Below are 21,593 nucleotides of genomic sequence, written 5' to 3'. Positions count from 1 at the left end.
GAAGTCACTTAGTACATCCTCATGGTGAGACACACTGCACCGCATTATGTTATGTTTAGTCAACATCCCTCAATGCTGAACTCACTGCAGTATTTCACCTGTATGATCGTCAGAGGCGCACAGACATTTTCACCGAGCACAGAGTTAGAAGGGGGGGAGGGTGTTAGTTGGCTCACAGTTGTTGCGATGGATAATGTTGAGCTTTTTCCCGCGGTCTGTTTGCAAGAAAGAGATATTTGAAAATTAAATGATTATGTGATTAAATGATCCACAAAGATTTGAATGAATCTCTTTTCTCTTTTAATTATTTTTCCCAACAAAAAGGGTGTTGCCAAATAGCATATAATCACAATTGTATTACCTGCACAGGAGCATGGATGGTCAAATACATGTAAGTAAAGAAAGAAATACACACAATAAAGATACTTTGAGAGTTCAATGGATTTCATTTTCTTACATAAAATGGTACGAATAATTAATAGTCATACTGAAGTACAGGAGTCTCAACCACAGAATTATATAAGCAATTTAGAATGTAATAGATAATTTCATCTGGTGGCCCAATGGAGTACTGCTGATGAAGACGGCTAAATGATGCAGAAGATGGAGACAAAGTCACGTAAAAAGTGCACCTGATGGGAAAACCCACCAAGCTTTATTGTGTTGGTTAATTCATCTTTTAAAATGAAATTCATTAAACAAGTGAATTTCTGGTGGATTCTTGCTCAGGTTTGTGGGAATCGGATTTCCGTTTGTAGTCTGTCGGAACTTCATGTATCTGTGTATCCCTACGCGTGATGTAGCCATTGGGCTCTATTTGAATTAGCCCGTGTAAATCATTGTATATACATATATATTTAATCTAGTGGATAGCACAAGTGTTTTTAGTTTAAAATTCTGTACAAACAAGTACTGTAAATTATAATGTCTATTTTGCGCTTGTTCGGGGAAGGATATTTGTCAACGGAAGGTGTAGTACGGTCTATAAATACACGCCGCCATCTTAAACGCTCAGTTACTCCTGTCCTGACCCAGGGAACATTTGCTTGCCGTTGTGGGAGCAGATGTGAGCTCCCTTGACTTTTGGCTTCACGTTCCCGTTTTTCCATTCAAGGCTGGTTTTTATTCTTCCATATCCGATTGGACGGACTCGTAATTCTCTACAGCGGTAGGCTTCAGCACATTATCTCCTGTATTTTACACATTTCGTGCTGTTCATGTCGAGTTGTAGCTGAGCGCAAGAAATGGACTGTTGTTTAGGGCGGCCGGGGATGCTGCCTGCTAGCGAAACAGCTGATTTCCCAGGAAATGTTGGATTAAACTAAAGAATACCTGATGGAGACACTCTATTTACTCGTTTTATTCACATGTCTGTTTTCTTATCAGTTAAGCGTTGTGATTCATGTGCATGTATAAAATGAATGTGGTTTGGTGGATGTTAAGAAACGCCCGTTTCATTGGAATAAATTTGGATGTGTCGACCCCTTGACTAGGATCAGCCTCCTCACCGTTCACATATGGACTTTACAATAACTAGTTTCTGATATCTGATTCAAGGTCTTGGCTCATATCGCTTCCTATAGAGACTCCCGGTTTGTCTTCTCCCTCGACCCCTGCGGTTAAGGCTCTTGATTATTGTGTTTTAATAGTCAGGTTGGATCCCTGGATTGTTATGTAAAGTTGTGATTTCCTCCGTTTTAGGCTCAACTTATTTAAGAAAGTTGTATTGTGATATTAAGACGAATGTGGAAATGTGTGATCTGTGGTTTGGGGTGGAAATATAAACTCGTTGAGGGAGTTTTGTGGAAGTTTGCGTGAAACAGAACTATATTCTGGTGGGCGCTCGTTTCCCCGTCGACATGGAGGACCGGGCATTGTTTTTGCCTAATGCGATTGGCTTTTTGATCGCATTAATCATAACAGGCGAAAATGGAAGGATAAGGATCAGTTAATTTCCAAAGTCTTTTCCATTCGTCCTTTTTTAAACAAAGACCGACAAATTCCTCCCGGCCGTCGGGCTCCGGGAGGAAGACGAGGCGGAGCCACAATATGAAATCCGAGTCCAGTGGTGTTAAGAGCAGGAGTGAAGGCGGTCGGCAGCTGTGTTCACAACCTACTCCCTGGAAGAATTCATAGATTGCCCCGAATTTAGTTTGGTGATATTTCCTGAAATATCTGTTTATGCATCACTTCAATTTCACTTTTAAAGCTACACTGTTTTTTTTAATAACAGTAATTCGTTCCCTAATTAGGCCAGGTACTTTACATTTCTAATTGAGTCCAGTTTATTCGTTTACTGAATGGCGTATGTAACTCTTGCAGCGCTTCAACACCGCTTGGAGTCAATGATTCTCTTTAATGGGAGATTTGTTTATCTGCATTTCTGGTTTATACATATTTGCCTTTTGCTATGACTATTTAGGTTTTATTGGCGTCTTTTGTTTGCTCTGAGTCAGTCATTGGCCCCATGTGCATGTCCTTTGATTTGTCACGCTATTTAACAGTCTGGAATTTCCATTTGGACCCATGTGAACAGAACGACCACGGTCGGAAGTAGACGTCTACGTGTTGGTTAATTTACGTCAACACCGAGAGCGGTTTCCGATTATGAGGTCGGAGCTGCTAAGCGGAAACGTAGGTGTTGTCTCTATCCAGACCGATCCGCTGACAGGCGGTAGTAGAGGGGAGAGGCAACACGCTACATAAACCATACAATCTAAATAGCGTGACAACACATCTATGTAATGGTATTCAATTTTTTTTTAATCACAAGGCTACCCCGTCATGCATGACTCCTTTATACCCCATCATAAACAAATTATTGGTTGGCTACTGTACTTTCGAAAATGTATACATTACTGCTACTTCGGTGTAATTTGTGTACTGTTCCCAGCACACGGCATGAACCTGTTTGTATTCATTATTGCCTTTTTTTTTTTTTTTTTTTTCCTTGACCCGTTGCACCAATTGAATCATTTTTGTGGTTCACGCAACTAGTAACGTGTGGTGGCTGCATGTGAAGTCGTGTGGATAACGCGACGGGTTCCGGTGTATTGTGCCGTAGAGGCGCCGGCTGAACATCGCCGCAGCAGCTGCGAGTGTTGAGCTGCAGCGCATTGTCAGCAAGCGGTTAGCGCTGCTGACCCTGCACATAGAGCCACATAGCTACCGCTGCGTGATGGTGTCCGCCTGGGTGACCACCATACACCTTGTCGGCTGGGCTTTCTTTTATGTAAAGCGACCGCATTTCCGAGCTCGGGTGTGGAACGGATGGGCTTTTCGCTGAGCTTGGCTGGGTCTTCTAGGCTACACACCTCACCACCCAACTTGGCCTGTGATTTGATATTAAGGATGTGATGATGGCTGAAAATTGGGTTTTAATCTATCCACTATATGTAAGAAAATATATAATAGAACTTCAGCCTTTACTTATTTGTTAATTAAATATTCATTCCTACGCTGCGCGTTATTCAAATATTTTTTAGGATCATAACGCATAGCGACACTCTTTATTGGAATGTACCGCAACAGTCTAAACAGTGCATCGACCTCCTGAAATGCACCCAACGCATAGCAACCTTATATTGCATCCCTACCCAACATGGCTAGGGATGTTGTTCAAACCCTTTCCATGGCTAACTGGCTGTCTACTGTTTATTTTTCATTAATTGGTGATGTGCAGGCTGCAACTTTAAAATAAGGATACCTCAAATACGGTGTAATGAGTTTATACAGAATCATTTCACATAATCAAATTAGCTATAATTACATTTGGATTATAATTGATTACTTTTGAAAAATTCGTTGTAGATTGTCACACCTTTTTTTTTTGTAGGGTTTTTGATAAGCTCTGTTCAACGAGAAAAGAACACTAGCCATATGTAACTAAACAACAGTGATTGACTTGGCTATACCTTCCTATGCATGTATACTTTGCAACATAAAGGACCCAATGAGGCTATTCAAGTGCACCCAGCTGAAACCTTTTACCAATCAATTGAATGTGGCTGCTGAGCCCTTATTGTTGCTGCCAAACCATGATGGGTAAATCTCCTTCAAGCATTACACCCCCCCCCCCCCCATTCTGCGGGTAATGACCACGGGCAAGGTACTCTCAAGTGGTTTGCATTTTCCCCAGCCCGGTGTGACTGTACACAAGTCATTCATCTGCATTTACATGTGGCTCGACCGTATTGGAGTCTAGAGACGTCCCTCGGCGATCACCGTGTTGTTGTTTCAATAGGTGATGGGGAGCTTCGCATAAGCCGCGTCCAACAGTTTGGATCGCAGTGCCTCACATCGCTTGTTCACTCATGAGCACAACAGGGAAAAAAAAAAAATTGCGAGCCGCACATTCTTTAGGACCAGAATGCCGTAGCGTGCAGACTGGCGCTCAGTCACACACATGGCTCTCATTTAGCTCCTGGCTAGGTTGCGTGAGGGCAGTCTCCATAGGCATAGCGTGTGAGCGCTTCATTTTGTTTGGCGTGTTTGCGGTCAGCTCTGGCAGTTGACTCAAAACGTTGTATTCTTTTTTCTTTTTTTTTATGACTCAGTGGGAGTCAGTGGCATGTGGGTGTAGGGAGGGACATGAGGGGGGGGGGGGGGGTGGGGGGGATTGATACTCTGCCTCATACCTCCAGTTTCATCTATCCCCAGTACTTCAGTGAATTCTCATAAGGGCGGGCCTTGGGATACTCGGGTCTGGGGGGGGAAGGTGAACGACTGGCCATCACCTCCACCTGGCCGCTAATGTGTGAACGGCTGGACCATGAGTCACTACTGTCTCGCTGGCAGCGGTCATTATACTCTTCTCTGGCCTGTGTTCAAGTGGTCCTTTATAAACAAACACGAACCCCAACAAGTGGCTGGGAGACACCATGTTTGTAAGCCCTCACTGAAGTCCCTCTGAGCCAGGTAGCGTGCGTTGTGGTCTTATCAAGGCTGATCTGGAAGTTTGTGTTGATTCTTGCGTATCTAAGTTCTCAGAGTGATGACGGTGTTGGTTGGAATACAGTTGGCAATTTTTTTTTTATGACTGTTCCTAAGACATTTGTCACTTCTTTATCAGGCTGCAGTTGACGCTTATCAGCGTGAGTCAAACAGTGAAAGTTAAATCGAAACGATTTAGTAGATTGACAAGTGATTTATGTAATGTGTTTTGACATTGCGCAAACAGAATGCGAGACGCACGTCATCCGTTATATTCCGCAGAACTAGGCTAAGCCTCTCTGCCGTGCTTTAACATGCATGAACTTTCACGCGGAAAAGAAGACAATGAGTACCTGAATGTGGTGACGCAAGCGTTTGGCCGGGAGTGGAACGGGGAGGGGGGGAAGGGCTGGGGGGAGAGGCGACCGGGTGCCCAAAGACCAGGGCCAGATAAACCCCAAGCAGCAGTACAGTGTTGTGAAACGACAGGCTGGTGCGTGGGAGGCTGAACTGACTCTAAAGCCAGGTCGCTGACCCCCCCCCCCCCCCCTCTTCTAAGGTCGCATGCCTCTAGTCAGGTTAGGCCACTTCATAAACACACACCAAAGTGGCACATTTAGAGCAACGTTTTCCGGGACGTTAGTGATGCATCGTGGATTGGCTGCCTCTTGTGTATTTCTAGATGACGCATGTTATGGTTTTGAGTTGAATCACACCCGTATTTAGTTAAGTGTGGGTGTGCGTTCATGATGACGACAATAGCAAACAGCCGTCGAAGACATCAACCCCTTCAGTCTTTTATTTACCGTCGCATGTGCCTCTCTACCTCCCAGGTAGACAGCCTGCCACTTTAATCATCAGAAAGTCAGGGCGTCTGGGCTTGCATGGTCAGTCATTTCTGCGTTAGAGCCCTGTGCTATCATCCCAAATTTAATGTGATGTGTGCGTGTGTGTGTGTGTGTGTGTCTGAAGCCTCCGTCCTTAGTAATTGCAGTGGGGCGGCTCCGGAGAATGCATTGGAAATGCAGTCTTCCTCTAAACTAATTCCCTCCCCTGCTGTAGCCATGATAGTGTTTACTTTCCCGCAGAGTGAGCTTGTGGCTTGAGCTTCAAAGCCCGTGCTGGAATGTCTTTGCCCCACCGTCCCCCCCCCACCCTTCCATTCCTCCACCCATGACCCCAGCCCCTCCCTCCCTCCCTCCCTCCCTCCCTTCTCTGGTGCTGGGCTAGCGAGCTGGGAGCTCCTTAATGGTTGCTTTGTGTATGCAGTGCTGCTTCTGCTGTGGTTCAAGTACTGGAGGTGTGGGGGGGAAGGGAAGGGCTAGGCAGGAAGAAACAAGGAAGAGCGGCAAGTAACTTCTCCCCCCCCCCCCCCCCCCCCCCCCCCCCCCCCCCCCCCCCCTCCATACTGCTTCTTAAAACCCCGCAGAAAACGACCTTCCAATGTTGTATATTTTGAATACCTTTTAATGATGCCAAAGCCATCCTGCCACACACTTTGTTTGGTGCCTCTTTGCTTTCCCTTGCCACACAACCCAACAATTGTTTATTTCAGACTCGGACGCTCTTTCATAGGCTTCAAAAAATTGCATCACGTTGTCATAGTTTTATAGTCTGTTACGAGAAGATATGCCCAACAAAATACCCACAAAGTTATAAAGCATGCGAGTAATATATATTTCTTTACATGGTTTCACTGCCCTGTGTCTTCTGCCGTATCACCAATCCCCAGCCATAGTTGCCCAATATGATTTTTTTTTTTTTTAGTTTGATCCTAGTCCCTGGCTATGGCTGCCCAATATAATTTTAGTTTTTGGATGTCTTTTCTGTATGGAGTCTCCCTTGGTAATCAGGTTGTCCTGGTGGGTGACCAGAGCGCCAACTGACCGTGTTCTCCTGCCGTCTGTGTGTGTTGCAGATCAGGAAGCTGTGCAGGCTGTGGCTTAAGAAAGAAACATGGCTTCCCAGGGTAAGTGCATCGTCCTCCGCGGACTCCAGGCCTCCCACTTGATCTCTCTGCGGGTCTGATGGATTCACTGCCCGTGCACTCTCACTCGACCCCCCCTCTGTTCCCCAGCCCGTCCGCATGGACGAGCGCTGCATTGGTGCAGCAGAAATGGCTTCTTTTGTTGTTGTTGTAAGATTAATGCGGTCTCGGGCTACAAGACTGCACCGTTTTCTATCGATCCCAGGTTTAGGCTTTGAGTGCACATAAAACATACTTTTCTTCACGTGGAGAAAATCAATGGAGTAAGATGAAAGTCTCGTTTTTTTTTTATGATTAATTATTGAGACAAGGGTTTTGTTTATTGGAGACACAGAAGCTCAGTAGTGGATCTATAGTCAATGTACCGTATCCAACCAGGATGCATTTTGAAACGGGTGGCCCTCAACGGTTGGTCAGAAGAACGGCTTAAGACGAGGGTTTAAAGCTATGGATCCAAAGGGTTTACTCCGACAAGAATAGTCAGGTTACTGGGAATTTGCTTGCAGCAATAGATTGATTGCCACTTGCCACATCTGCATACATCGAGTGATGGGCAAAGCCACAGCCCCCCTCGTCTGTGCTGCTTGTTGCCGGTTGATTACGGAGGCCGATAACGGCGTTTGATTCCGGTTGCTTGACTCCGCTCGTGTTCCTCAGCTGATCTGATGGAGCTGGACATGGCCATGGAGCCCGACCGCAAGGCTGCCGTCAGCCACTGGCAGCAGCAGTCCTACCTGGACTCAGGCATCCACTCGGGGGCCACCACCACAGCCCCGTCCCTCAGCGGCAAGGGCAACCCAGAGGAGGAAGACGTGGACAACCAGGTCCTCTACGACTGGGAGCAGGGCTTCAACCAGAACTTCTCCCAGGACCAAGTGCAAGGTGAGCGAGCGCGCTGCCGCTGCCCGTCAACCGAATTCAGTTTTTTTTTCTGCATGAATACCAGAATAACCTTTCTCGAGTGGTCCTGACGGCGAGATCAATGCTGCACCGAGCATCGCTCATCGCCCTTCGTGAAGCGCTCATTACCCTTCACGTATACCAACCACAAAGAACCCACCGCTGTACTCAACACCATCTCCCCCCCCGTCCGTCCGTCCGTCCGTCCGTCCGCCCGTCCTCTCCAGACCTCGACGGGCAGTACGCCATGACGCGCGCCCAGAGGGTGCGGGCGGCCATGTTCCCCGAGACCCTCGAGGAGGGCATGCAGATCCCCGCCACCCAGTACGACGGCGCCCACCCCACCAACGTCCAGAGGCTGGCGGAGCCCTCGCAGATGCTGAAGCACGCCGTGGTCAACCTGATCAACTACCAGGACGACGCCGAGCTAGCCACCCGAGCCATCCCCGAGCTCACCAAGCTGCTCAACGACGAGGACCAGGTACGTACCGTCGGCAGGGGGGGGGGGGGGGGGGGGCGCACCCCAGGGGTGTCGAGGGTGGAACGGTTCATCGACTTTCAAACCGACTAAACAATGTTGTTGTTTTTTATTTATTTTTTTTTTGGGGTTGGGATTTAGATTCATATTTATCTTCTGCTATTCAATAACCGTAGTTAAGATGTTATATCAATTCATTCTTTTTTTTTTTTTCAACACATAGGCCTGGGCAAAAGGAAAGAAGTTTATGTTAGATATATATATGGAACTTTTTAAAAAAAAAAAAGAAAAAAAAAGAATACTAAATCGCAATATTGGTTGAAATAATCGCAATTTGGATTATTTATGGTACCGTCCTGCAGTGGAATTCACCTGCAGTCATTTTGAATCATAGTCTGGTCATTAAAAACATCTGATCGGATCTGTGGAACCCGAATTGCAATGTTAAACTAAACCGTCGAACCACACGATAGATAAAATCACAAAGACATTCATAATTGTTTGACAATTATCACACCAAAAAGAATCGTGAATCCTGCCTCTATTCGGCATGTACTCTGATATCATGATATGGTTGTTTCCTTTCTAAACGCACGTGGCCTTCCGCTCGGTGACGTTGACCCCCGGTCTCTCCCCTGGTGTCCCCAGGTCGTGGTGAACAAGGCGGCCGTGATGGTCCACCAGCTGTCCAAGAAGGAGGCGTCGCGCCACGCCATCATGCGCTCGCCGCAGATGGTGTCGGCCATCGTGCGGACCATGCAGAACACCAACGACGTGGAGACGGCCCGCTGCACCGCCGGCACGCTCCACAACCTGTCCCACCACAGAGAGGGCCTGTTGGCCATCTTCAAGTCCGGGGGCATTCCCGCGCTCGTCAAGATGCTAGGGTAAGGGGCCCCCCGAACGATCCTGACGCAAAAAAAACGTGTTGAATCGTCAAAACCAAAAAACGGCAACATACGCGAATTAACAAAATATATTTGTAGGTGGGTTTGTTGGGTCATTTCGGTGCCAGACATGGTGGTATTCGATGAAGTGGCTTGATAATGCCCGCTTTCTGCAATACCCATCATGCACCACACCAACGAATGACTCGCCACTGCTCACAGGCAGGAATATAAATGGGAGCTGTGTCTTTGTTCCAGTCGGAGTGAGGCCTTCTGGGAGAATATTTTGAGTTGCCTGCTGTGACTAGCAACTAGGACATATGCTTGTGTAATCACGCCACATGTTGTTTCCTAGTGACTAGTTTTCTACTTTTAGGGACTGTTCCCTTTTTTTTTTTTTCTGATCTAAACTCTCACATTGTTTTCCACAAATGTTATAACTTAAATGATGGCGTCAATTTGTCGACTTTCCGAAGAACGGCCTGGTTTATATCCAGGCTATGACGTGGGCAACTTGCACAGAATCAGCCATATTACGTTAGGGAGAAGGATTAAATCAAGATTCATGACTCTGCTATTGATCCACAACTCTGAGTTACAGACGGCTCTTTGTACGAAGCGTTGCATAATTAAAATTACAATTACGGCATTTAGCAGACGCTTTTATCCCAAGCGACTTACATCGGTTAATACACACGTTGACGCACCGTGATGGCAATATTGCCATATTGACTCTGTCAACCTTGCATGGTTGACTCTGTCAACCATGCAAGGTGACAGCCAGTTCGTCAGGAGCAGTTGGGGTTAAGTGTCTAGCTCAGGGACACATCAACGCTCAGCTAGGAGGAGCCGGGGATCGAACTAGCAACCTTTCGGTGACAACACGACTGCTCTGCCTCCTGAGCTAAGCACAACAAGGTGATGACCCCCCGTGTGTGTGTGTGTGTGTGTGTGTTTGGTCCTCCAGCTCCCCCGTGGACTCGGTGCTGTTCTACGCCATCACCACCCTCCACAACCTGCTCCTGCACCAGGAGGGCGCCAAGATGGCCGTCCGCTTGGCAGGCGGGCTCCAGAAAATGGTGGCCCTCCTCAACAAGACCAACGTCAAATTCCTGGCCATCACCACCGACTGTCTCCAGATCCTGGCCTACGGGAACCAGGAGAGCAAGGTGTGCACCTAAAACCTTGCCATTTGATCAGCTGAGAATATGATTATTGGTTAGGTTGTACTGGCTACTCACACAACCGCTCTCTCTGCCCCCCCCCCCCCCCCCCTTCCAGTTGATCATCCTGGCCAGTGGCGGCCCCCAGGCGCTGGTGAACATCATGAGGACCTACACCTACGAGAAGCTGCTGTGGACCACAAGCCGAGTGCTCAAAGTGCTGTCCGTCTGCTCCAGCAATAAGCCCGCCATCGTCGAGGCCGGTACGTTTTGGCCGACTGTTTTTGATGTAGCTCGAACCAGGGGACGGCTTTCCATTTCAAAGTGGACGGCGTATATATATTGTGCTCTTCAAAAAAAAACACAGATTTATCAAAGGGATTTTTTGATGTATTTATACGTAGAAATGCATAGCTTTCAGCCAAGAGAATCTGATTGGACAATGAAAGTATTTCTGAGTGCCTCTGATCACGTCCACCTCTGTTTGTGACTCTTCAGGCGGCATGCAGGCGCTGGGTCTCCACCTGACGGACCCCAGCCAGAGACTGGTCCAGAACTGTCTCTGGACTCTCAGGAACTTGTCAGACGCTGCCACCAAACAGGTAAAATAACCCTTTCTCAAGAAAACAAATCCCTTAATTAGTCCCACCGCGACGCGGCATCTCTGTAATTAAACTGACACAAGGCTTGGATAGACGAGTCATTATTGCCAAAACTACAATTTTCACAATGCACCGGTCTCTTAATCCCCGAGCTCCGTGTCTGCGTCTCTGTGACAAGGAAGCCTAAAATATAAACCTCAGGTTTACCTGTGAGCCTGACGCGCACGGGCTGACATCCCCGTCAGCCGCTGCACGTCCAAACTGTGCGCCCCCGCGTGCTGATCCCACGACTCGCCCCCACCCCGTCTCTCTCAGGAGGGGATGGAGGGCCTTCTGGGAACCCTGGTCCAGTTGCTAGGCAGCGACGACATCAACGTCGTGACCTGTGCCGCCGGCATCCTGTCCAACCTCACGTGCAACAACTACAAGAACAAGATGATGGTCTGCCAGGTACGTCCACGGGTGTGACTGTGATTAGCCAGTGCGAGCCGCGGGAAAATCTTCGCTTCCCCGTGCCTTAGAGACATCCCAAGTGGGCGTGTCCACCCAGATGTATGATGGTTTACCGGCCTACCCAGCGGACTGTAGCAAAGGCTGCTCATCCATCCGTCATCCATCCAGGGGGACACGCCCACATGTGATGTCACTTAGTCACAGGAATCGAATCGAAATCGAGGAATCGAATTTGACTTGACTTAACGAAACCCACCCCCCCCCCCCCTCCCTACTGTCTTTGTCGGTTAAGGTGGGCGGGATCGAGGCGCTGGTGCGCACGGTTCTCCGCGCCGGGGACCGGGAAGACATCACGGAGCCCGCCATCTGCGCCCTGCGTCACCTGACCTCCCGGCACCAGGATGCCGAGATGGCCCAGAACGCCGTCCGGCTGCACTACGGCCTGCCCGTGGTGGTGAAGCTGCTGCACCCGCCCTCACACTGGCCCCTCATCAAGGTAGGCCGGCGTGCCGGGGAGGGCCGGGCGATTAATCGCATTTTGATCGAGATTAATCGATCAAAACATTTACATAATCGATTTTTTCCGTATTTTTTTAGAAATGTTTTATAGAAAGGGCAGAACAGCTGGATACATATCGTTTTAGATTGGAACATTTATTTTTTTGACCATTTTGTGTATTTTTTTTACGGCGAAATTTCTAAGTTCTCAGTTGCAAAGTTTTCAAAACTCCAAAAATAATCGTTTGAATAATCGCGATTTCAATATTGACCAAAATATTCGTGATTTATGATTTTTCCCATAATCGAGCAGCCCTAGTGCCGGGGATACACGCAGCTATCATGAACACAGATACCGTAAACCGTAGCGAACGCGGAGATGCCGTTAACCGTAGCGAACGCGGAGACACCGTTAACCGTAGCGAACGCGGAGACGCCGTTAACCGTAGCGAACGCGGAGATGCCGTTAACCGTAGCGAACGCGGAGACGCCGTTAACCGTAGCGAACGCGGAGACGCCGTTAACCGTAGCGAACGCGGAGATGCCGTTAACCGTAGCGAACGCGGAGATGCCGTTAACCGTAGCGAACGCGGAGACGCCGTTAACCGTAGCGAACGCGGAGACGCCGTTAACCGTAGCGAACGCGGAGACGGCGTTAACCGTAGCGAACGCGGAGATGCCGTTAACCGTAGCGAACGCGGAGATGCCGTTAACCGTAGCGAACGCGGAGATGCCGTTAACCGTAGCGAACGCGGAGATGCCGTTAACCGTAGCGAACGCGGAGATGCCGTTAACCGTAGCGAACGCGGAGACACCGTTAACCGTAGCGAACGCGGAGACGCCGTTAACCGTAGCGAACGCGGAGACGCCGTTAACCGTAGCGAACGCGGAGACGCCGTTAACCGTAGCGAACGCGGAGACGCCGTTAACCGTAGCGAACGCGGAGATGCCGTTAACCGTAGCGAACGCGGAGATGCCGTTAACCGTAGCGAACGCGGAGATGGCGTTAACCGTAGCGAACGCGGAGATGCCGTTAACCTCCCCCTAACTGTTTCTTCTCCGGCCTGGGATCAATGACGTCTTATCTTTAGGAAATGGGTGGTTTGGCCCGGGCTCTATCTGGAAGTCTGCATCTTGACACTAGTTTAAATGAATATTGGTTCCAACTGAAATTAAATAAACGGATTGTGTGTATTAGAATTATCTGCTGCAAAACCATTTCACAGCTTAATTCACGCCACTACCTGGAAAGCAATTATCCTATCTTATCTGGAATTGGTTCCCATACTCTGGGCCGGCTGCCTGCAGTAATCTGCTCTTTCAGGCCTCATTGTTTAGCCCGTGGAAGGATCAGATTTGCATACAGTGTCTATTCTGTTGGCTTGTCACACCTCATCACGCACGAGGTTAATAATGGTGGATTATTTTGGCATTATAGCGTTGATGGGTGCCGGGTTTTCCGTTCGAAGTACAAATTGGGGGGGGGGGGGGGGGGGTGTTTAGGAGGATGGTGTACAAACTGGAGGTTCTGTATGAGTCTGCTCGGTCAATTGTAACGCCGATGTTGTGGACCTGCCACAACAATCAGGCGATCAGTGATGTATTGAGTAGGGCTGGGCATCGTGGCCAATTTCCTAAATCTATTCGATTTCGATTCATAAGGTTCTCAATCGATTTAATTTCGATTAAATCTGCCCTTAAATAATAAAAATGGCTGTTACAAAATGCAAATGTACTTTATATTTTCCCTCATCTTAAACAGGTTTTAAATGTAAACTTGTAAATTGGACAGTATAAACTTTACTAGCTGTAAAGTAAACCGTCTCAAAAGTGCTATTTTGAAATTGGAAAGGAATTGCAAGTGGACTTCAGCTACAACATTCCATCACTGCAAAACGCATTAAGGCGTTGTTTATTAAAGAGCAAAAAAAATTATAAAAATAATAATAAATAATGTCATGCTCAATGAATCGATATTGCAAAGATCGAAATGAAATGATCGATTTTTTTTGATTTTTGACGTGTGTGTGTGTGTGTGTGTGTGTGTGTGTGTGCGCGTGTTCTCCCCAGGCCACGGTGGGGCTCATCCGGAACCTGGCTTTGTGCCCCGCCAACCACGCGCCCCTCAGGGAGCAGGGCGCCATCCCCCGGCTGGTCCAGCTCCTGGTGAGAGCGCACCAGGACACTCAGAGACGCACCAGTATGGGGGGCACGCAGCAACAGTTCGTGGTGAGCACCCCCACAACACTGAACCCCCCCCCCCACACACCCAGCACATTGAACCCACCACACACACGGGGATACGCGGTCACACTGAACCCCCCCACACACACAGAAGGGGCTACGCAGTCACACTGAACCCCCCCCCCCCCCCCCCCCCCCCCCCACACACACACACACACACACACAGACGGGACTGCTCGATTATGAAAAAATAAATAAATAATCATAATCACCGATTTTATTTCGGTCAATCTTGAAATCATGATTATGGGAGGGGAACGCGCTAGATTTCCGTGGTTTCGGCTCAATCTCTACAGTAGCTAGGCTAGGCAACTTTATTTCTAGAGCACTTTTATACATGAGGCGGACTCAAGTGTGTCTCGTATTCGGACAAACTCGTGGTTGTGTCTGCGTTATGCGTCTGCTAACGCAGCAATTTGTGCACACTGCCAGGCAGGTAAACGGCCTAGTTCTACGCTCATGACGGTACGATGGCTGTAGAACTATTATTATTATTATTATTATTATTATTATTATTATTATTATCGGAAGAGTCCGGACAGAATTTAGCCTTTTCCTTTTGCGATCGTGTGTCGTTATCGAAACAGACCTACCGATATCCCCGCGCCGCGCCTTCCCTCCTCGAGCCTCGCGGTATCGTACGTGGCTGACCCAGTGCCTCCCCCGTGTGTCCTCAGGAGGGCGTCCGTATGGAGGAGATCGTGGAGGGCTGCACGGGAGCGCTCCACATCCTGGCCCGGGACGTCCACAACAGAATAGTCATCCGAGGACTCAACACCATTCCACTCTTCGTACAGGTGAGAGAGGGCGGCGTGTCGTGACAGCGCGGGTTTGAACGCACTCTTGATTAGGATTATTGTATTTATGTGAAATGGAAAGTGCATGACCAACCGCATGCCCCTCTTCAGCGGGACTAGACGTACAAGTACAGCAAAACCCTCACTGCTGCCGTTTGTATTGAAAGCAAATGAGTAAACTTGGGGTGTTGAAGCAAATTCAATTTTCCAAAAGCCATAAAAGTTTGGCCGAATCCTAAGGACTCGGTTATGCAAATATCGATATTTATTTATTTTATTGGAAGCAACTATCCCGTTCCTGTAGCGAGGGAAAAACCGCCTTAACTGCGGCCGTCCCCGTGCCCTGACCCTGTTGCCCCCCCCCCCCCCTCCCCGTGCCCTGACCCTGTTGCCCCCCCCCTCTCTCCAGCTGCTGTACTCGCCCATCGAGAACATCCAGCGCGTGGCTGCCGGCGTGCTCTGTGAGCTGGCCCAGGACAAGGAGGCGGCGGAGGCCATCGAGGCGGAGGGCGCCACCCGCCCCCGCTGACGGAGCTGCTGCACAGCCGCAACGAGGGCGTCGGTGAGCACCGCACCCCGCCGCCACCAGGGAGAGGGAGAGGGAGAGGGAGAGGGAGAGGGAGGGGGGCGGCGGCGGCGGCATCATCTACAGCCGGGGAACGGCCCGTCATCAGAAGAGCCCGGGCAGACGCGTGGGCGTCCGATCCGACGGGACGCCAGGTCTCGGTGACCTCGGTGACGTCCCGCCGTGAGGAAGCTAACCCTGCGTCTCCCCATGTCTCCCTCCAGCCACCTACGCTGCCGCCGTGCTGTTCCGCATGTCCGAGGACAAGCCCCAGGACTACAAGAAGAGGCTCTCCGTAGAGCTCACCAGCTCCCTCTTCAGAACAGAACCCATGGCCTGGAACGAGGTATGGGCCCGCCCCCAGCGTGCTGCCTCACCCAATCAGAGCGCTCGCAACGCGCCCAGCTCGGATGGGACTGTTGGTGAACTTGCTCACCTCGGCTTATTGGGAGCCTTCAGAGTTTTAATAGAATTGTATCGCAATAAAAGGCTGTTTCTACGGTAGTGGCCGCCTGGCTGGGTACAATTGATGTAATCAAAAAATGTATTTCGGTGCAACATTTATGGGTTTATCGTGTTTAGTTTATTGTGACTATTAAACATCCTGCAGTACACAAATACTTTTATCCTCCACAACTTGGTCAGATCAGGGCCCCCGCAGTATTTCTCCACAACAATAGACGGTGACTTGTTCCAAAGAACGCGGTTACCGTCTCCGCCTCTAACCTCTCCTCTCTTGCCTCCCTTCTCCGGGGTGCAGACCGGAGATCTGGGCCTGGACATCGGAGCCCAGGGCGAACCTCTGGGGTACAGACAAGAAGGTGAGTCCCATCGCGTCCGCCTCGCTTGAGTGAGCGCCTCCCTCCGAAGGCTTAACCCCCCCCCCCCCCCCCCCCCCCGTGAAACCGGGAGGGGGGGGGGGGGGTATCCATCGCTCTCTCTCGGTCACGCCCTGCAGAACCGGGCCGTAGCCCCCCCCCCCCCCACCGCACCGTGCGGTCGGCCTCTGCAGCGGCGGGCCGGAGAGACGGGGTTGCAGTGTGTTGTGTTGTTTTTTTTGCTGTGTAGCTTTGATCGTACTACCGTGTGGCAGCTTTGTGTTGACCTGCTTCTAACAGAGTGCTCTGCTTCCCCTCGCCTCCTCCCCCCACCCCCTTCAACCCCCCCCCTATACAACCCAATCCTTCATCCATCAACCCCCCCTATACACCCCAATCCTTCATCCATCCACCCCCCTTCAACCCCCCCCTATACACCCCAATCCTTCATCCATCCACCCCCCTTCAACCCCCCCCTATACACCCCAATCCTTCATCCATCCACTCCCCTTCAACCCCCCCCTATACACCCCAATCCTTCATCCATCCACCCCCCTTCAACCCCCCCCTATACACCCCAATCCTTCATCCATCCACTCCCCTTCAACCCCCCCCTATACACCCCAATCCTTCATCCATCCACCCCCACTCCTCCACCACCACCCCCCCCCGTCTCCTCCATCGATCCATCCACCATGCGCCCATCCCAGACCCCAGCTACCGCTCCTTCCACACGGGGGGCTACGGCGGGGACACGATGGGCCTGGAGCCCATGATGGAGCACGAGCTGGCCGGGGGGCACCACCCGGGCCAGGACTACGCCCCGGTGGAGGGTCTGCCCGACCTGGGCCACGCCCAGGACCTGATGGACGGCCTGCCCCCTGGTGACTCCAACCAGCTGGCCTGGTTCGACACGGACCTGTAGACGGTACGCCATGCGGACCGTCCTCACAACACTTTCTACTAGGTGAGGACCCCCCCCCCCCCCCCCCTCCCCCCGGCGGGGGAGAAGGGGGGCGCACCGCGGGGGGGGAGGGGGAGGGAGGCCTGCTTGGGTGGATACTAACCGGACTGTACTGGAGTGAAGTGGTGTGCTGTGGTTTTGCTCTTGACTTGACGGGGGACGGGGGGGGGGGGGGACGGGTTCTACCTGGCGTTCTGTGATGGATGGGTTCCTCTTTTTTAATCACTTGCCCAAGAGAAGCAGCTCAAGTGGACGACTACTAAAGCAGGGTTTCATCCACGGATAATGGGCCGTTTCGCAGAACTTCAGTCACATTGATAAGCCAATTTGTCTTTGCAAAATCACCCCGACAGCACAATGCCAGGAAGTAGAATACCCCCCCCCCCCCTTCAACTGTCGTACTGTCATCTATGCATGCGTGTGTGTGTGTGTGGGGGGGATATTTGACTAAAGCGTGTCTTGTGTTTCCCCCCTCCCAGCTGTATCATGTGATCTGGATGAACCTGCATTGTAATTCGCCCACACCGAGGAGGCGGGGTTTCAGAAAGTGCCTGAAGATGACTGGACTCGAAGACGAGACATGGAGTCGCCCAGCCGCGACTCAACGGGGACAAACTAGATGTGAAGTGCGCTTCTGGTTTCTCGGCCCAAGCTGTGGGCTCACTGAAAATCCTGACATGACGAAGAGATGGAGCTCAATTTTAAAAAGAACCCTTCTATGTATTTTTTTCTTTTTACTCTGTTGACCATTTTATTCTGATTTTCCTTTTTTGTTTTGTTTTTTGTCTGTAATGGTACTGATTCGAGCTTGCTTTAAGATCATTTCTTATTATAATCCTCTTTGTTTTTTTTGCAGTACTTTGTATCTTAAATCTGGTAGTGTTGAGTTTTTCTAGTGCTGATGCTCAATCCAAGTAAAAAGGTTTTCGTTTTTTCCGTTCGCGTTTTTAAATGGCGTCCACTAACACTAAGGAAATTAATCAGTTGAATTGTATTCAGAAGACAAAGTGTAACATTGTGTAGCTTTTGTATAAAAAAAAAATAATCATGAATTGGAAATCATGGTCCAAATATCAAGCTATTTTTTTCTTGCTTTAATGGTAGGCACCAGGATGTCTTCTCTGTTCCAAAGGGAGTGTAGCTGACCTCGGCGGAAGGGTGTGGCCGGTTTATGGATCAAGGGGGAGGGGGCGGCTTGGGGTGTGGGGGGGGGGGGGGGGGGGTTTGGGGAGGAGGGATTTTATTGGTCTGCTGTTACTAAGGAGACGGGTGATGGGAGGAGCTGGTTGCTGTAGCCTGCTGTGTTCCGTAACAATAAAATGGACTTGTCATTTCAACCCTAAGACCTGTGTGTGTGTGTGTGTGTTGTATTTCATCCACGAGGCTGAGGTCATGCACAAGCACCCACTCCACACGGGCTTAGGTAGGGCGCCTCTATTCATGTCCACATGGTTGGACCAGATGGTGATACCGTTTTCATGGGTGTGGCGTATCATATCCACGTAAGCCTTTTAATAAGGGCTTATTACTCAAACGATAACGTTCGGTTTTTTCCCTGTCTGGTTATGCATAAATCATGTGTTGTCAGACAAGTTCTACCATGAATGAATGAACCGGCAATTATCCCTGTTGAAGGCTGACTAACCAAAGTGCTAGAGGCTAGCTATTGACAGGGTTTCTAGGAGACGAAGCAACAAAACATCACTTAAGAGGACCCTGTTACCCTGCTGCAAATAATTTGCGATCCATTCAAATTAACATACTCAAGCAGATGTTTTTGAAAAGAAGAAAAAACATTGGAAGGTATCATTTGGAACGGGCACCTGACGTGCCTGCACTTGTGCTGGCATAAAGAGGAGAAAAGCGGGGTTTGGTTTGGTGTTAAGTCCCCGGGAAAAACTAATTTTTAACAGTTTGGCCTGAAGCGAGCACAATATATTCCTCTTCAGATAAATAGCTTCACTGGGTGAAGTCGGGTCAGTGGCATCAGAAGCGGTGATCCAGGTTTTCTGTGTCTAGGGACGTCGATAAGGCAAAAACTATTATTTCAATGAGATCCACAACATTGACAGGAAAAAACTGCCAACCAGCAGCCAATCCTAACCGGAATAATCAGGAGTAAATGAAGTTACATGAATAAAAAGTACACATTTTCCAGGGAAGCCGAAGTTGCAGAACTTGACGCTCTGTTTGACAATTGGACCGAGATGGTTGCGGTCCACAGTGGAGAGGCCAGTCTTTGCCCTTGTATCACAATCCTTTCTTGGTACTCGTCAGGGGGGTCAAAAGGCTTCTTGCGTGTCACTATCGATGTAATCTCATCTGGCAACAAGCCTGTTTATCTATTCGCTCCCTAACACGCAGTGGCAGGTCATGTGGAAGGTTATGGCGAATCAATAGTCAGTCACCCTTGGACAGTGGTGATACATAACTAGAAACTATAGCAGCCACGGTTCATTGTTTGAATTAGTTATCTTATATTCTGCCCAGAAAGCCAATCTGATCACACAGGCTCTCTTGCTGTGTTGATACGAATCTCCAGTGTCCAAATAAATCATATCAAATGCCTCCTGCGAGGTGCTGGCTGAAGTGACCTCGTTGTCCAACAACTTGAGGATCGCTGTGCCAAGTGTGGCAGTATAGCACCTCATACTATGGCAAAGATGATGCCATGTGACAAGAAGGTTGAACCAGAGAAACAGTGCTCCCCTTAAGGTTAGAACGAATCCACAGCAATGCCTTGTCTTAAACCTTTTTTTTCTTAGGTCATGGTCTCGTCAATTCTTGAACCGATTCTAGCGTTTTCATTGATTATCGCTTTCTAATGGGAACTCCCCTTCCCAGCATGGCACCAGGGACGCGGGAAGTCAGTCCGAGGGGGGGGTGCTGAGAGAGAGTCTATATAATGACGTCATAATAAATGCTGCGCAACATCCATTGTTTACAGAGACGAGATGACGGGTGACGTCACATTCAGGGATCCGCTCTGATAAACACTCTACTGGTGTGTAAAAAGAGTTCTGCCAGCCACTGTTATTCACAAACGTTAGCAAGTAAACAATGTGGAAATTAGAGTCAACTCGGCTGATACTGTGCTGAATTTCACACACTAACAATATGCCGACAAGCTGTTGCGGTCCGGGATTATACACAGCGTTATAACAAGGATTCAGGAGGTTATTTCTAAAGGTTTAAAAGGAAAGTGACAATAAAAGAAAGCCTTCATTTTCATCCAGAGTTACGAGTTGTCTGATATGAGGAAAGTGACGGTTTTCTCCGTCGGGTGAACCGTCCGTCTTTGCTATTTTTTTTGCCAACCAGTTTACGTGCGGGATTCCTGAATCATAACGATAACATTCAACGTGTCTATTAATATGGCAGCAACATTTTACACCAGTTTTAGAATGTTCACTACTACAACAGATGTTGAACACCAACATGCTTATGTAAATCAGCATAGTACGATATTCAGCTATCGACAGTTCTGCGTTGTGCGTCATATCCTACGTCAGCCTACTCAGACAATGTTCTAAATAAAATGAAATGATAATATGATAAATATCATAAAAAGGGTGGATGTCAATAATTTAATGAAAAATCATGTTGCATGATAAAATTATATATAAAAAAGAAAAAAGTATTGTTTTTTTTCAGAAAACCTTCTCACCTGCGGTTACAGCCAGAGGCCGCCAGGGGGGGGGGTGCTGCAGCACCCTAAGCACCCCCACTTCCCGCGTCCCTGCATGGCACCCTTCATCCCGGCAGTCTTCACATGTCTACATGTTGACCAAGGATGCTGTTGCTGACCCATGATGCACCAGTGTCAGAGTAGCGCTCAAAGCGCCTGCAGCCAGGGGTTTGGCGATAGGAATTTCGATCCGTGCTCCGGGTTGCTGCAGAGTTTCCTCATGTTGCTCACCCATCTAAGGGGGCGTTTTTTCATCATCATCATCATCATCATCATCATCATCATCATCATCATCATCATCTCCATCATTATCCTTCTCCTCCCCCAAAGCCTGATCAAGGGTGTAAGCCTGTGATGAAGATTACTTCAGATTGGGCTGCACTTAGTTTGGCGTCCAGAGAACATGATGAGGATGGATGTAGAGAACTGGGTGCAATGAGTTTATAAGCGAACTGTTGTGTTCTGCAGCAGTATGGTATTTATAGGGACAGTAAACAATATATTCAATTCAAAACCCACAGAAACCCACGTTCCTTAACCCCAAACACCACCGCTGAACTTTCAAGTCTTTGTTGAGCGACTGCGTCACAATTAATGCAACTTCATAAATCTTTATT

General features: G+C 49.0%; 1 protein-coding gene across 1 annotated transcript; it reads left to right on the top strand.

Annotated features, from left to right (window-relative positions):
• The first annotated feature begins 1,006 nt into the window (after positions 1–1,006).
• Positions 1,007–18,631, top strand: ctnnb1 (catenin (cadherin-associated protein), beta 1). Its single transcript, XM_060055179.1, is given in 18 exon segments — positions 1,007–1,168; positions 6,851–6,901; positions 7,577–7,801; positions 8,047–8,300; positions 8,946–9,184; positions 10,152–10,353; positions 10,466–10,610; positions 10,846–10,949; positions 11,265–11,399; positions 11,695–11,898; positions 13,971–14,129; positions 14,822–14,941; positions 15,351–15,458; positions 15,461–15,503; positions 15,731–15,852; positions 16,267–16,327; positions 17,035–17,291; positions 17,768–18,631. Coding segments are annotated over 16 exon segments (2,349 nt in total). The 5' UTR covers positions 1,007–1,168; positions 6,851–6,888; the 3' UTR covers positions 17,250–17,291; positions 17,768–18,631.
• The last annotated feature ends 2,962 nt before the right edge of the window (positions 18,632–21,593 follow it).

Source organism: Gadus macrocephalus, chromosome 6, assembly GCF_031168955.1.
Source record: "Gadus macrocephalus chromosome 6, ASM3116895v1".
Classification (NCBI taxonomy): domain Eukaryota; kingdom Metazoa; phylum Chordata; class Actinopteri; order Gadiformes; family Gadidae; genus Gadus; species Gadus macrocephalus.
This window is presented reverse-complemented; position numbering and strand designations above follow the sequence as displayed.